General features: G+C 44.1%; 5 protein-coding genes across 5 annotated transcripts; 2 read left to right on the forward strand and 3 right to left on the reverse strand.

The window, feature by feature from the left end:
- Nucleotides 1–66: 66 nt before the first annotated feature.
- Nucleotides 67–3,797, forward strand: FA14DRAFT_149581 (ARM repeat-containing protein). Its single transcript, XM_025497403.1, has 2 exons — nucleotides 67–3,332; nucleotides 3,405–3,797. Exons 1-2 carry the CDS (start codon nucleotides 106–108, stop codon nucleotides 3,742–3,744), a joined length of 3,567 nt encoding a protein of 1,188 aa, XP_025353156.1. The 5' UTR covers nucleotides 67–105; the 3' UTR covers nucleotides 3,745–3,797.
- A 709-nt stretch (nucleotides 3,798–4,506) lies between these two features.
- Nucleotides 4,507–5,355, reverse strand: FA14DRAFT_78754 (uncharacterized protein). The gene is made up of 3 exons (XM_025502892.1): nucleotides 4,891–5,355; nucleotides 4,729–4,806; nucleotides 4,507–4,651 (listed from the first exon to the last, which is right to left on the reverse strand). The coding sequence occupies exons 1-3, from the start codon at nucleotides 5,221–5,223 to the stop codon at nucleotides 4,610–4,612; spliced, it is 453 nt and encodes a 150-aa protein (XP_025353157.1). The 5' UTR covers nucleotides 5,224–5,355; the 3' UTR covers nucleotides 4,507–4,609.
- On the reverse strand, nucleotides 5,356–6,339 carry FA14DRAFT_78753 (uncharacterized protein). The gene has a single exon (XM_025502891.1). The coding sequence runs from the start codon at nucleotides 6,134–6,136 to the stop codon at nucleotides 5,489–5,491; it is 648 nt and encodes a 215-aa protein (XP_025353158.1). The 5' UTR covers nucleotides 6,137–6,339; the 3' UTR covers nucleotides 5,356–5,488.
- Nucleotides 6,340–7,580: 1,241 nt separating this feature from the next.
- FA14DRAFT_181534 (uncharacterized protein) lies at nucleotides 7,581–9,935 on the reverse strand (the record flags this gene model as incomplete). The annotated part of the gene is made up of 1 exon (XM_025501107.1): nucleotides 7,581–9,935. The coding sequence occupies one exon, from the start codon at nucleotides 9,933–9,935 to the stop codon at nucleotides 7,581–7,583; it is 2,355 nt and encodes a 784-aa protein (XP_025353159.1).
- A 1,940-nt stretch (nucleotides 9,936–11,875) lies between these two features.
- Nucleotides 11,876–15,729, forward strand: FA14DRAFT_149582 (uncharacterized protein; the record flags this gene model as incomplete). The annotated part of the gene is made up of 1 exon (XM_025497404.1): nucleotides 11,876–15,729. Exon 1 carries the CDS (start codon nucleotides 11,923–11,925, stop codon nucleotides 15,727–15,729), a length of 3,807 nt encoding a protein of 1,268 aa, XP_025353160.1. The 5' UTR covers nucleotides 11,876–11,922.
- Between the last annotated feature and the right edge of the window lie 38 nt (nucleotides 15,730–15,767).

The raw sequence follows: 15,767 nt of genomic DNA on the forward strand, positions 1-15,767 counted from the left end.
GTGTACAATCCCCCGCGCTAAGCCATTGATAAATTTAAGAAGATTTCCTGATTGACGTCTTCCACTATATGCTCGTATAAACCATGACTCAAAGCAACAATAAAGATGGAAAGAGACAGTAGTGATGAAGCGTTGAATGTCGTTCAAGAGAAAGATCTGACAACATTCGAGGAGATTACTGAATACAAGGCTCTGCTACTCGGATCAACATTCTTTCCTGGTGGACTAGAGAATCTCACAGCGGGTAAATTTGCTGCAACCAGAGATGATGATGAGAGGAACAGGACAGCAAACGCTGAAGCTGCTCTAAGAAAGCTTACTGCGATTCTAGACAGATATCAAGAGCAAAACTATCTTCTGGATCCTTATCTGGAAGCAATCGTCGGACCGCCTGTACGTGCCTTACAACAATGTACATTCCAATCGCTTAAGGGTGGGGAAGCCTCCTCTCAAATCTTCGATGATGTTCAAAGGCTTGCGAGGCTGCTATACCACTATACCAAAGTCAGAGGATACAAGACCATTCTACACTTTTTTCCACACACTGTCGATGACCTAGTACCTACGCTTGGATTGCTTGAAAGTACAATCGATGGCCAAATTAAATCGACATGGAAAGTCCGATATGTTTTGCTATTATGGCTTTCGCTCATCTGCATGATCCCGTTCGATTTGGCAAAATTTGATAAAGGATCTTCTACATCTTCCAACACGACAATGGCTCGAATAGAACACGTAGGGAAGCACTACCTTAACAGTCCTGGGAAAGAACGTGATGCAGCTTCGATCATGCTTGGAAAGCTATATCAGAGAAGAGATGTAGATGAAGAGCATCTGCGAAACTTTTTGCGATGGTCGCGTACTTCAATCTTACCGCCTTCCTCCCCTTCAACTTTCCTTGTGACTGGAATCTTGCAGACGTGGTGTACAATTGTCAAGATAGCCTCTGTTGAAGCTCTGCTCCCGCTCATTGAAGCAATCCGATCGCTTCTGACGCTTTATTCGTCCGATGAAGAAGAGGCAGCAGATGCATCTGGTGGGTCGGAATTCGTGATGGCAACTTCTCTTAGAGACAATAGTATCGTCAACAAGTTTAAAGCAAAGATGGCATGTCGATTGGGCCTAAAAATTCTCAAGCCACGGAAACGTGCAAATGTGCTTCCTCCTGCTATGCTTATGTTTGGCACCGAAAGCCAAGAAAGAGCAGTTGAGAAAGACTTTGGAGAAGAGGACGTACCCGAAGAGGTTGACCGATACATTGCTTTATTGATTGATGCTTTGCAAGATAAAGATACCATTGTTCGCTATTCAGCCGCCAAAGGGATATCAAGGATATGCAGCAGACTTCCGAACACGTTCATCGAGCAAATTGGCGATGAGATAACCGGCTTATTCGCAATCAACGTTGCCAATATTATGAGTGCAAAGGAAGATTTATCCAATGTGAGCGAATTCACATGGCAAGGATGCTGTATAGCCTTGGCAGAGCTGGCAAGGAGAGGCTTGCTCTCAGCTGAGACACTAGGAGAGAAGATGCCGTGGATCGAAAGATCTCTGCTTTTCGATATCCGTCGTGGGGCGCATTCGGTAGGATCGGGTGTACGAGATGCAGCCTGTTATGTACTATGGGCTCTGGCTAGGGCTCATGATGCAGAAGCAATCAGACCGTTTGCCAAGTCAATTTCGGAAAAGTTGGTTTGCGTGGCTTTACTCGATAGAGAAATTTCTCTTCGAAGAGCAGCAAGCGCTGCTTATCAAGAATGTGTAGGTCGCCTGAATTTGTTCGCACACGGAATCGATGTTATTCGCAAGACGGACTTTTACGCAGTTGGCGTGAGAAGGAATGCATTCTTACATTGTTTACCTCAAGTTGCTGAACATATCGAATATCGTCATGCTATCGTCGAGCATTTGCTGAACACGACAATTGTACATTGGGATGCTTCGATGCGTGAATTGGGTGCCCAAGCCCTGGCTAGAGTGGTGAGATTGGACTTCAGTATGCTTATCAAGCATGTAAGTGAACGTTTGATTGCGATGTCGTCCATCCGTGACCCATTCACAGTCCACGGGGCTCTGCTATCCTTGGCGGAAATTGGTGAGGATTGTCGTCATTCTTTGTCCCCTGAAGCAGCTTTGTTCCGGCAAAAAGCCTTCGGGACACTCAAATCGGTCGTCAAACCAGGCCCGCGTGCTTCTGGAACGAACTTGGTCTTGCGTGCTGCTTGTCAATTGATTGCAAGCTGCTCTTCAGCGGATTCGCTTGCGACAGGGAGTAATTCTTGGAAAACGTTTGTTGATCTGACGTTGGATAGACAGGAAGAGGAATGCCATTTCGCGGCTGCGAAAGCAATTGTGGCTGTCAGTCAATTGCAAGATCAAACGAAGCGGATACGGTCAACCATACAAGGATGGAAGAGACTAAATATTGCTCAATCTCAGAGCAACGCCAAAGTGCTGGGATCCTACAGCTTTTTGCAGTATGGAGAAGCATTACAAGAGACTATCACATTCCTAATCTCGCTCGTTGAAGGTTCTTCTCCGACAAAGAGCGCAAATGTGGAAACAAGACGAAACGCTTATCAGAGCTTGGCAGACATCTTTGTTAATTTATCGGACAGGTGGTCACACTCCCTTGACGTGGAGACTGTGCAGCAAATTTGGAAGTGCCTCTTGGGTGGTATGGAAGATTATTCAAATGATGCCAGAGGAGACGTTGGCTCTTGGATCCGCATAGCGTGCATGCAAAGCTTTCAGAGAATCATTGAGACCTTGACGAAGTATCCTTGTCCCGAGAGGGTTTACCTTTCACAATCGATTTGCGATGCCATTTGTGCCGCTCTAGCAAAACAGATGACGGAAAGGATCGATTCGGTCAGGACAGAAGCTCGAAAGGATTTCTTGTTTGTTACTCGGAGCGTTGCAGGTACGTCCACTCATATTGCTGTCCCATACAAGGAAAAGCTCAACGCACTGTTCCCGCCAGAGCAAGACGAACAATTGAGCGATCTGAGCTATCTGTATGGCAAGATCGTTCCCCTTCTCTCGATCGTTCCACTGCGTGCAGAGCTGTTGAAGGGAATCGTGCTAGGTATCGGGCCACAGCGGGAGACGGTTAATCGTGATTTAGTGAAGAGCTTGACAGCATTCTTGAGTCAGTCGGAGGCAGATCAATATGACACATCCGACATTGTTAAGGATTTGACTGCATTGGCATTAGCAAACGTTCGCAGTAATAGGCTGTTTGTCCCGTGTATCCAGGCATTCAATGTGCTTATAGAGGAAGGCATCATCGACGACCGGATATCGGAATCTGGAAAAGAACTTAAATGGTGAGTGAACAACAAGAACACATTGATCCTTACCTTCTGAAGCTGACAATTGTTCCCCTTTCCCCCTTACAGCATCACACGAATGCTAGACATGGCAACCCGCAGCGTGAACGTCGTGAAGAGTATACCCCGCTTATTAGCATCCGTTCAATTCACGACGAATCTGCTGTGTATCACAAGTCTACAATCCGGTGTCATAACCAACAAGCTCAAAAACTTTCTCTTGCATCCTTTCCCAATCATTCGGTCCACGTCTGCCGAATTGATTTATGTTCAAGGACAAAATCATTTGGACAACTTTACGCAAGAAGCCGAAGATACGCTTTTGTCCACCGAATGGGCACAGGCTAGCATCAGTGAGCTTCAACCGATAGTTGATGAGCTCATCAGATCCCTTTCTTTGGAATCTTGATCATGTACACTATTCTTTATAATCAATGCATTGTTCTGTGCTGCGCTTTCTCTCACGATCAAAAGAAGACCGGGAGGCCATTGTGCACAAAATCCCCCGCTGTGTTTGTTTATGCATTCTCAAGGGCGTCGCGCCTACCCAAATTTCCAATGATCGGACCAATTCACCCGCGTCCGATGCAAGCCTGTAGCACAGTGACCAGGCGGTGCAAGTGCAGTGCAGTGCAGTGACACCCCCCCCCCCGTGATTTTTAGCGCCGAGATTGCACTTTATCGATCCGCAGGCGTGCTATTCAATAAAAGCATGCTCCTTAGGATATCCTTTTGGTATCCCGATTGCGATTTAATGATTTTTTTTTCGATGACAAAAGCATGGCACAGAAAATGCATATTACTCATCCTTGTGTATGGCTAGACTTCGTCCTTTACCGATTTCCTGGGAACAATCTCGGATAGAAGTTGTTGAGCGGAAGCGGGCGATTCTATTTTCCCCCCCTTGCGCTGATATTCTACGCGCGCGCGTGTTGGAATTGTTTTGAGTAAACAAACAACATACCACCTTCATTTCATCCATTCTGTCTTTTCCAGTCAATCGTTCAATAATCAGAAATAAAAAAAGATGAATTGATTCGTGATACAACAATAAATAAAGACAAAACATAATAAAGAATGACTGATTCAAGTAGTATCACATCAATACATACACATATCAAAGCCGTACTAGTACACAAGCGGGAAAGAAGAAAAGAAAGGGATGTGTAAAGATGGCATGGAGAAGAAAGATGGTTATATCATCCTTCTTCCCCTTCCGTCCTTACCTCCATAGAAGCACAGGGAACGCTAGTCAAAGAGATTGGGAAGACTATTTAAGCTTTCTTGGAAGCAACTTTCTTCTTTGATGCGGGTGCCTGTAAGCAAGAAAAATAAAATGTCAGAAATTTCACGGTCAAACAGTATGGCTTTCCGCTCATGCAATCTTACGTACCTTCTTGCTAGAGACCTTTTTCGAAACAGGCTTCTTTGCCTTTGATGCTGTGGAAGATTTTGTCTTCTTTGCAGCGGGCTACGAGTGGAAAAATGATGGTGGGGATATGTTAGTATGGATGTGATCACCGTGAAATCTCGTTTGATGGAGTCTAAAACTTACTTTCTTTGTTGTGCTGGCTTTCTTGGTTGTGGTTGAGACCTTCTTGCTAGCTGGCTTGGCCGTTGTCTTCTTTGCTGCTGATGCGGGCTTCTTGGTGGCGGTCTTTGCCTTGACGCTTGGAGCCAACTTAACTTTACCGCTTGGTCCCTTGGGCAAAGTGAAGACCTTCTTTTCAGCACCCTTGACGATGGCCTTGGAGATGTGGTTGTTGAAGGTGGCTTCAGAAACCTTGCTGGTTGCAGTGTACTTTTGCAAGATGTACTTCTTGATGGTTGGGCGACTGAGACCAGCGCGGGATTCGTCGGGGTGAGAGATGATGGCATCCTTGATCATGGCCTGTAATGGAAAAGAGTGTGAGGAAAGGATGAATGTTGTCAGTAAGATAGTCTACCACCAATAGAGATAAGCCAAGCTTCATTTCGCGTGCATGAAATTATTCGCGCAGGAATAATCTGTTCGTACGTGGCAGCGTTCCGTTGACAAGGTGGTAACGAAAAGCTTGATAGCGGTGGCTACAGGCACGGTGGAAAGCTGCCGTTTTGCCATAGTGTGTGCCAAGAAGCATGTTTTGCTTTGAGCCTTTTCAATGGACGATGAATCAACCGTGCAAAAATCTTGAACGAGCAGAACTGTAAACCATCCACGCGCTCCAATCCCGGCGCGTCAATCGGAACGCGCGCGCGAATTGAGAACGAACGAATGACGATGGCGTGAAGCGAATAGAGGAGATAGAGCCAAACGGCTTTGAATGGATGAAGTACATGCTACCATCCATCCATTGACCAGCTTGAAAGATGTATCTATCGTTTCTTTTCGCTCCTATGTATGCCTTTCCGTTTACCTTGTCAACGGGACGGATAGCAATGGCGAAAAAAGTGTACAATTGTTTCAAACTTACCTCGTAAGATGGACCGGTGGAAGATGCCTTCTTGGCGGCTGAGGCTGTCTTTGAAGCTGGCTTAGACATTGTTAGAGAGTTGATTTGATGGCGATCAAAAAGAGAAAAGAGAGAATGAAAATGATTATGGTGGAAGTAAGAATGGATTGGGGGTGGGATTGAAAGTGAAGTTAATATAAAGTGGTGGTGTATGTATCTTAGTTGTGCTTGTATGTACACAAAAATCGTGTAAAAAGGCGCGTCTTTAGCGTGAATGAAAAGAGTGATAAACTGCCTACCAATTATTTGTTTATGCATGCAACCTTGATCTGCCCTCTGTACAAAATTGCGTGCGGTTTTGCAGTTCATCGGTGTTGGTTGGAATTCCTCTCTTAAAGTGCACAAACTCCACCGAAGATAGCAAAAAGTCCAACACTGGCATCAAATCAGTCTACAACAATAACACCTAAATCTCGGCACAAGTCATCGCAAATTAGATGGTATCGTGTTATGGTATGGCCCCATTATATGATTTCAATTCGTACGTTCCCCCTTGTTGGACAATTGATCGCTATCAGACTTAGGATAGATGATGTTGTTTATATTACTCAAATTCTATATCATTTTGATCGCATTGAAATCGAATATCGAGTTTATTTTTATTGATAAATATAATTAAAATCACCAATAATATAAAGTTGAATTTAAAAAGTTACAGAGATCTTGTCTTACTATGCCGATTTCCCCGTCCATCCTTCTGCCTTATAGCCTTCTGTGTTGTTTAAAAACTAATTTTAATGGCTTTAAAATGTAAGATATACATTTTCAAAACAATAAATGATCTTTATTCTTTGAAATATAAAAGTTATAACCTTATGGTACTATCTTCTGTTGTGAATATACTCTACTACTAACGACAGAGATATAGATATTGAGTCCGATCTCATTGATAGATGTTCTTTAGTCGTCGCGATCGAGAGCTCATATCTTTTCCGTCAACATTTCGAGACCGTGACTTCAATCTTGACACAATCTCTACCCGCTTATCCGCCCGCTCCTGTGTCTACGCCCCGCCCAAGTTTAACAGCAGCAGCACACGCCATTTCCGAGTCTCAGGGCAAACGCGCTGTTTAAATTGGTGCGCCATTTAACATACAATTGTACACGTCAGTATTTTAGCATTATTTTTTACTTTTATTTCATCATCATCAAAGAGGTATGGAACAATATTGACTTTCAGCGGTATCACATGTGATAAGCAAGATTGCTTGATAGATTGTAGATTGAAGCTCTCTAATGATCCTCGGAAGAGAGAATATCAACATTTTCCCGAGTGATCCATTCAATTTACGTAATCAACCCTACATTCCCACGATCGATTGTTGTATTCATCTCAATCTATAAATCTATATCTTTATCAACGATAGCGATGTCTAGATGAGATATATCTGAGATGCCATTGGTTAATTCTCATTATGCTAGGAGAGAAACTACTTTCGAAATATACTGCCACGCAAGGGACCAACCGATAGGAAGCACTATAAGGGGTACAATGATTTAAATAAAAGCCCTGCCACTGCTGGCCTATCTGTACCCTTTTTCTCATCAAACCATATCTTCTCTTACTCGATCACCACTGTAATTGAAGAGATTTATATTATTTACGCATGTACAGTATATATAAATAATAGAGGCTGACAAAACAACAACGAAACACAAAAGAAAAAAAAATTGTACAAGTAAAACGACGAACGATTCCAAAGATCCAAAGTCAAAAAGTTTGGCTTCTCATTGTTCGTTAAGCGCAAAAAAATTACGTTTCGCTCGGTTGAATTCGTGGAACGTTGATATGAAGTGTTAGACCATCAAAATGTGCCCTTGTAGCTTTGAGGTCTGCATCAGGTCCAAATTTAATCTTACGTTCAAATCTTTGATCAACTCCTTCTTCAATTTCATTCTTGGTTTCGGCAGTAATCTTTAATTGATGATCACGTTTAGTTTCCAAAATCATACGGTCTAATCGGAAACCGGGTAAACATGTTCGCAGTTCATATCGATTCACGTATTGTTCAACCATCAAATCATCTTCTTCCTTCACAACAGTCTTGGTCGTGGTTGTTGTGGTTGTGCTGACGACGCGCTTGGTAACACTATCACCTTCTTGAGCGTTTCTATCTTTCAAACCATTATTGAACGCTTCCACCAAGATCTCACGCGATAGGGAAGGGTCACCTTGCAGAACTTCACCAAGGGGAGCATCAACTCTGTCTGCATGACGGATATGAATATCGTGTCTCTGTCCATCAGGGAAAGGCGTCACGGTATAATGTGGCTTATCGTCATCTGTGCCTTCTTGTGCTTCCGTCACAACGCTGATCAAACCAGGCGAAATTGCACCAAAGGAAGCAGCGCTTGAAGACATGGACATGGCCGTCGAACGTTTGAATTTGTACGCAGTAAAGTCTGAAGGCATACATGCAGACTGCCGGAAACTTGAACGCTGTTTGGAATTACCCTTGTCAAAAGCTGAAAAGCTGGCATGTCTCTTTTGCAATTCGGGCGTGCTAGTCCGTTCACCCGAATCAGTTGCTTGCTTTCGCATTGGTTCACTGTAGCCTGCGATCGATTCTTGATCAGGTAACAGTGGTGAGGTCAAGCTGCGACTGTTTTGATCGTAACTGTACTTCAACGGCGCAAAAGCGGCTCTTGCACCGCCAAAGCTACCATCTAAATCGTAAAGAGTATTGCGAGAATTGTCATGGCTATTGCCGCCACTATTGCTCTCATTCGACCAACGACGACGATCACCTGCACTATCGTAATCCGTATTGCTGCTGTGAACCGTATTGCGCTGCAAGATATCCGAACCTACCATACTCGATGATCGGCTTGACAAAGCTTCAGATGGGATATAAAACCGATCATGTTCAGGTAGCAGCGTACGCCAACTGTCTGGACTGGCAGCACATTCGATCGCCGGGCTCAAGCTGCCCGCGGCAGGGAAAGGAGTCATGAATCGAGGATGCTGAGCTTCCTCCACCGTTTGACTGACCTTTGTGATGACAGATGATTCTGGCTTTTCATGCATTTGCAATTCATCAAATAATTGTTCCAAAGAACTATGATCTGATGTCGTTGGTGTCACGGTACGATCAGTGTGAAAGCTTGTGCCAGGTAATCTGTGTAAAGCATCAGGTCTTCTGATCTTAATCGTTGATGAACGACCAGCTGGACTTGTACTGACAGGCGTCATATTCATTTGATAATCGTTCTCGTCATCCATATTTCTAGCTGCATGAAGAAGTTGTGGATCCATGGATGACTGTACAACATCTTCAGCAGTTGAAAAGCCAACGGCTGCCAAACCTCGAATATGATGAAAAGCATCGCTCATATCAACAAGTGCAGGCGATGAAGGCGTCAAACGAGGACTAACGCTCATCGGGCCATCCATTTCCGGGGCTGCAAAAGCAGATTGCATCGTGCTCTTCTCGCCGTTAGCACACTGCCATGAAAGATTTGCGTTCATTGATTCGGGCGTCTTTACTTCACTTCCTCCGCTACTTTCAACGGATGACATAGACAATCGGGGAGCAGCTTCGAAACTTTGATGATCAATCTCTTGGAAAGAATGAGGTGAGCTTTGTGGCGCAAGTCCAACGTTATTAGGTGATGGCTGACCGATCGAACGGATTGTTTGAATCACTTTTCTGCCGCTTTTTGTGCGAACTAAGCGATGTCTGGTTCCTTGTATGCCGGATTGATTTGATTGAGTCGTTCCAACTTGTGGAATCGTGGGGTATTCTGCGGAAGGTTTGACAAGATTAGCGAGAGAGGCGTAATTTGCAGCTTGGGCAAGGTATTGGGTATTTTGATCGTGATCGATTGCAATGTTGGAAGAACGTGAAGATGAAGCGACATTCGACGGGGTATAAGTACCTTCATCGTTCTTATTGTTTACTGTGTTCATGTACGGTCTCAATGCTTCTGGTCGAATGGGCACTAGAGTTGATTCATTTTTTGGTTGTGCCGCATTACTGGAAGAAGGCATTGAAGAAGAAGAAGAAGGTAAATTTGACCCATGACGGGCAATAAACCTTCGTATGCTGCCTGAAGGACGCCTTTGAGGCGATGAGGGATTGCTCTTGATTGGTCTATGCGAGCTCATGATGTCTGACGAAGAAAAGCCGAATTGAAAACCTCCTGAATCCGAAGGAAGGATTGCGAAATCTCTTTCTATTTGCGCATTAAATAAGGCCGAACCTGTAAATGGACCAAAAGCAATTGATGTCCTCCTTGTATCGGCAGTTAGGACGAAGGACGTTTTGCTTGCCTTTTTGATTTGTTGTGGCGCAGGCTTTTAATTGTCGATCAAGCCAGTAATCATCAGTAGTAGTCGTCACTATGATGTCGTTTAAGCGAGATTTGCATGAAACAAGTTGCGAGAATTGAGAGACCGTGTTCGGTTGGATAATAAAGGGATCTCACCGTCAGGGTTTTGCCCCACAGCTTTTTCTGATGGAATTTGAAACTGCAAGTAGGCGTAAAGACAATAAAGCTTGCTTGCTTGCTCTCTTTTCTTAACAATCGTAATTGGCGCACTGCAAATGGATGACGTAAAAGCCGAAATGAAGAATGTTTTCCTCCAAACAAATGCGGAGTTTGGTTGAGATCGTGCCCGGTGTAAAAAAGTGTTGCTTCTTTGTAGAAAAAGGTACGGCCTCCGTTCAGGTCCAAGAATTTGACGGGCGATACTTGTAATCAATATATACGATCAAGTTCAATCCCGTTTTTGTAGTACAATGTAGGATGGTATTTGATTTGAATAAAAAAGAAAAAGACGGCGGTCCGAAAAATAAATCTTTGTTAATGTCAGATAGTCCCCCTTTTTTGTGCAAGTAAGCTTCCGTTCTTTCTCCTAATCGGATCAAATATGAGCCCCTCTTTTTTGAACAATACTTTATGCGATGACGAAAGCGGACTTGTTTGTAACCCCCTGTTCGCCTCACCCGAGAGAGGGCTATGTGATGGTAGGTGGCGAAAGAAAGAGAATTAAAGTCTATACTAAGGAAAGGGTTGGCTCATATGATCATCAGCATGTGTGCGTGTGTGTGTGGTTCATCATCTATTTTCAGTCTCATGTCGGCAAATAACAATTATACTTGACAGGAGCTGGACAATTGCAAAGGCAACTAGCGCAAAGACCCACCTGCATTTAATCGTTTTGTGCCTCAATTTTACGATCAATAAAAAAAAGGAAGACTACGTAACGATGCTGCAGATAAAATAACAAAATAGTGCACAACACCAGTCTGGCTCCTCATTTAGCCACAAAAAAATAAACAAGCTAACCAAAATGAGTTTTCTGTGCTTGTGTGTTTGTGCCCTTGAGCCAAAAAAGGAGCCTTGTTCTTTTTCCACAGAAGCTAGACCTGCAGGGTCAATTAGTAAACTTGTTTACACTGCATTCCAGCACAACCCAAAAGCGAAAGAAGGGTAAGGGTTAGGCTGCGAAATGATTCCACAAAATCACACTCTCTGCTGCTGTGCACTACCACACAAATTTCAATTAAAAAGCGGAGTATTTATTCAATTCAAGCTCAGACTTTTTGGGGAACAAGACTCCTCCTATTGAATACATACGTCATTGACCTTGGAATTGCGCGTGTTAAGGCTGGAACAGACTTTTTTTTTTAATTAGTCGGTGAATGAATTAAACGCCTTTTGACCAATTAGCATTCAATCCCACACAAGATCAAGGACGATGAAAAGATTATCCACAATGCAATGCATCTGATCTTCCCTTGACGATGTTGATGAATAGTGTAGGGTCTTGTTCAACACTGCTTACATAGCCTTTTCGGAGGATATCATCTTAGTAGTCCTAAACGTACATTAGCGGTATGCTTGCAAACGTCATGACATGCGCTAAAATCTTTTCTGGAAAATGCACAATGGAACCGAGAAAAGGCTTAAGCGGCAAGTGGGTGCGGGTGGACAAAAGTTGACAAATGCACGCGTAAGTAACACGCGACGCGTAGAAATGCATGCATAAAGAGCAACACGTATTGCTTCCTCAAAAAGATACATAAGCATAAACTAGTAATCATATGTTCATTCTCCATTCCTTTCAATAAGCATCACATGGCGACAAGATGGTGAGGCAATCCACAGCTACAGCATCCTCTTCAAGTACGCCAGGATGGGCTCGTTTGGCTTTGAAAGGTCAATCAGCAGATTCAATTCAGAAAAAGCTGAATGGGTTATGGCATACATTGGAGAAGGAGCAACCAGGAGATGTATCCACAGAGATCCTGGACAATGTGATGAGTCAGATCAATCAAAAAGATTTGATGTTTCACAAGAACAAGGAAATCCGGACGGCATTGGCATTGTCAATTGCGCAAGTATTGCGACTATATGCGCCTGAATCACCCCTGGAGGAAGATCAATTGAAGCTTGTTTTCGATTTGTTCCTTGCCGTTCTCACTTCACCGACAAATGGATTAGGGAAGCAGAATGGAGCTCAATTTCAGGACTGTATTGCCTTGCTCGACAGTCTCGTACGCATGAGAGCATTTGCACTCTTGTGCGAGTACTGTAATGCCGAACAATCGATGCAGGAATACTTCAGAAAGTTCTTTGATCTCGTGCATCCGGATTTGCCCAAGAACGTCGAAATTTCGATCGCAGAAGCACTGAGCTTGTTCATCCAACATAGCACCACCGTTCCAAAAGGCGTAGTCAAGCAGTTGATCGCCAGCTTTCAACCAAAAGTGAAAAAGTCAAATCCTGCTGCATCACATTTGGCTGAATTGATTGGCCAAAATGCTGCAGATGAACTGCAAACCTACATTGCTCAATATTTCGTGGAAGTGCTAGAGCAAGCAGTCCAGGTGACCGATGAGCAGGAGCGAGAGTCAGATCTTCAAGCATGCCATATCCTCATTGCACATGTGCACAAAATGGTTCCCAAATTGATGTACAACGTTTTACCACAATTGGAAGAAGAAATTCGCGCAGAAGACCCAAAACTGCGACTTATCGCAGTTCAGACATTTGGTCAAATCTTTGCCCATCGTGCACTGCAACCCGGAAATCATCAAACAACATTGGCAAAGATGTACGAAAATCCATGGAAGGTTTGGCTTACGAGAAGTTGGGACAAGAATAACTCCGTACGGGTGGCTTGGGTAAGCTCGCTCGTATCCATCATCGGAAAAGACAGCAACATGGATGCTGATGTGATGCAAAGCGTCGAGCAGAAGCTACTTGACTCTGATGAAAAGGTTCGATTGGCCATGGTGAAGGTGTTCCTTACTCTGGAATATTCGGTTCTTCGCTCAATTCTGACCCGACAACTCTATGATACCCTGGCAGAAAGAGTCAAAGACAAGAAAGTTAACGTGCGTATAGCTGCTTTGCAGGTGTTGGGACGCATCTTTGCCTTGGCATACGAGGGAATTGCATCTGGAGATGCGGCCACAATTAAACGTTTTGGATCTATCCCAAATGACATGGTTTCAGCACTCACTGCTCAAGATGGTCAGCGAATGATCACAGACATCCAAGCCAGCTTCGAGCGATTCATATTACCGCTACCTGCAGATGCCAATTTGACAGAATGGACCAAGCGCCTCCAAATTGTCATTCAACTGATCGATCCAGATCTGGTGCATTGCTTCATTCAAGTATTCAATTTGAAGGCTCCTAGAAAGCACTTCTTTGGATTCATTGACGCTTGTAAGCGTTACAACGGCGGAGTCGTGGAGAATTCACAGGTTGATCATGTTCGCAAGTCCATGCTCAGATGGATCGATGTGCTGAGCACCCAATTTCCCGATCCACTCAAAGCTGGTCAAGATCTACATGCATTTGCTAAGCAAAATGATGCTCGCGCTTACAAGCTTATTGCTATCATAATGGATCAAGGGACCACCATTGAACAATACGTGAAAGTGTACAAAGAGCTTGTGAAGCGTTCACAATCGGAGCGTTATGCTGCAACACTTATTGCCTTTGTCCGTCTGGCAGGCTTCCCCTTTGTGAATACCAGCTCGATTTTGCCAATCCTCAACACGTTAGATCAAGACGCTTCCCACCTCTTGTTGCCGTCGAAGCAGACAAGTTACCAACACTGCACTCTGCAAATGCTCAAGACCATGTCAGAAGCACGTACAGAGATGTTTGCGCCACACTTTGATCAATTACGTGCCACTTTACATGAAGATGAAGTTGGGCAGAGGAAGCGTGTCTTCTCCATGTTGGTGCTCAGCAATGCACAATCACACCTCCGTGATCAGGAACCGATTCAATTCTCCGACAGTGATATCGAGTCTCTAGGAGACATTCTCAAAACAACCACAGATCCAGATTGTGCAAAGTTCGGTTCGAAGCTTCTTGCTTTGATTGCATCCAACACAGCGTCAAGTGGCTATGAGACGGCTTATCGTATTGCAGAGGAACTGAGCGAGAAATTTGGAAGTACACTACCGGTCAATGAGGCAGACTCTCTCGTTTGTGCTTTGATCATCTTACGACAAATCACAAAACATGCAAGAGATGCTACAGCTGCTATCAGTGATGAAATGACCGCGTCGGTGTTGAATGTCTTGGTGCAAGAGTATACACCTCCCGACTCAATCGACGAATCACAAGATTGGTTCGAGCCAGAGGAGATGGATAGCTCACTGAAGACAAAGCTGTTAGCCTTACGCTTCTTGACGGCCAAATGCATTGCTTTTGCAGATCACGAAGACATTGGAGAGATCGCTGCACCAATTCTTCGATTGATATGTTTCTCCTTGTTGCATGGAGAACCGGCAAAAGGTATCTACAGGCATTCTGCTGCGCATTCGCACATCAAATTGGAAGCTTCGTTGCAACTTCTCAAGATGGCTCGCCATTCTGCGCTGGAACGTATGATCGGCGTATCAGATAATCAACAATTAGCATTGATGCTGCAAAGTGACCATTTCAAGGTACGCGAGAATTTCATCCGCAAGTTATGCAAATATGCCATCTCCAAAGCGGCCCATCTTCCTCCTCGGTATTATGCATTCATGTTCCTTGTGGCAAAAGATCCTGAAGATGAAATCAAACGATTGGTCAAAGAGACTTGTAATGGCCTTTTATCGGTCATGAAACCCGAAACAAGGTTGCGATATTTCGATATTGCATTGGCTCGTTTGATTTACATGATCAACCATCATCCCGATTTTGAAAATCTCGCAACGGCAGAAGGTGACGCTTTGATGTATAATCTTGAAGAATCGGCCGATTACTTTGAATTTTACTTCTATTGTTGCTTAACGCAGGACAATCTCGCTTGCCTCAACTATATCGCAAGTCGCTGCAAAGGCATGCGTGATCATGTCGAAGAAGGAGAACGTAGAGGCGTGATGGAAGAGGATGGTCCGAGAACGATTGGACTTCATATTTTAAGCGATGTTTGCACTTGTCTCATCAAGCGTAGAGCGGAATCTATGGGCACGATTGTTGGTGATTGGCAAGGTCAGGTCGGCTTGCCCAAAGAGCTTTACACGACATACATTAGTAGAGAAGAGCAAGTGAAGGTACTCAAAAAGACCTATCTGAGCAATGAAATCGTTGAAGCCTTCTCACATCCAATCCGGCTTGCACGTCCTGGTCAAGCAAAACGCAAAGTATCTGCCCAGATTGAGAAGCAAACGAATCGAACGCCCAAAAAGGCGAAAACTGCCAAAGAAAAAGTTCAACCCAGAAAACGTCGTCTCAATGACGAGGAATCATCTGATGATGAAGAGGAGGAAGAAGAGGACGACGATCCATCTTCTGAAATCAGTGCAGATGAAGAAGTTGAGACCACAGAAGATGAAGCAGAAGCAGGTCGTGGTGTACGTAACCGTCGCAAACTTCGACAAGAGAAGCGATCACGCAATGAACGTCGTCGTCAGAAGAGAGAAGCTAAAGCGAAGAAATGAAAAATTTACGCTCATTTCCACAATGTACACTAGTCTCA

This window comes from Meira miltonrushii (genome assembly GCF_003144205.1).
Source record: "Meira miltonrushii strain MCA 3882 unplaced genomic scaffold FA14scaffold_4, whole genome shotgun sequence".
Taxonomy (NCBI): Eukaryota; Fungi; Basidiomycota; class Exobasidiomycetes; order Exobasidiales; family Brachybasidiaceae; genus Meira; species Meira miltonrushii.

Bases quoted from the DNA above. Each gene is read 5' to 3' on its own strand.
- FA14DRAFT_149581 (XM_025497403.1), top strand. From the start codon at position 106: ATGGAAAGAGACAGTAGTGATGAAGCGTTGAATGTCGTTCAAGAGAAA. The intron at 3,333-3,404 runs GTGAGTGAACAA...TCCCCCTTACAG, and splicing joins TCTGGAAAAGAACTTAAATG to CATCACACGAATGCTAGACA.
- FA14DRAFT_78754 (XM_025502892.1), bottom strand. From the start codon at position 5,223: ATGATCAAGGATGCCATCATCTCTCACCCCGACGAATCCCGCGCTGGT. The intron at 4,807-4,890 runs GTAAGTTTTAGA...TTCCACTCGTAG, and splicing joins AAGCCAGCACAACAAAGAAA to CCCGCTGCAAAGAAGACAAA. The intron at 4,652-4,728 runs GTACGTAAGATT...TCTTGCTTACAG, and splicing joins AAAAGGTCTCTAGCAAGAAG to GCACCCGCATCAAAGAAGAA.
- FA14DRAFT_78753 (XM_025502891.1), bottom strand. From the start codon at position 6,136: ATGAACTGCAAAACCGCACGCAATTTTGTACAGAGGGCAGATCAAGGT.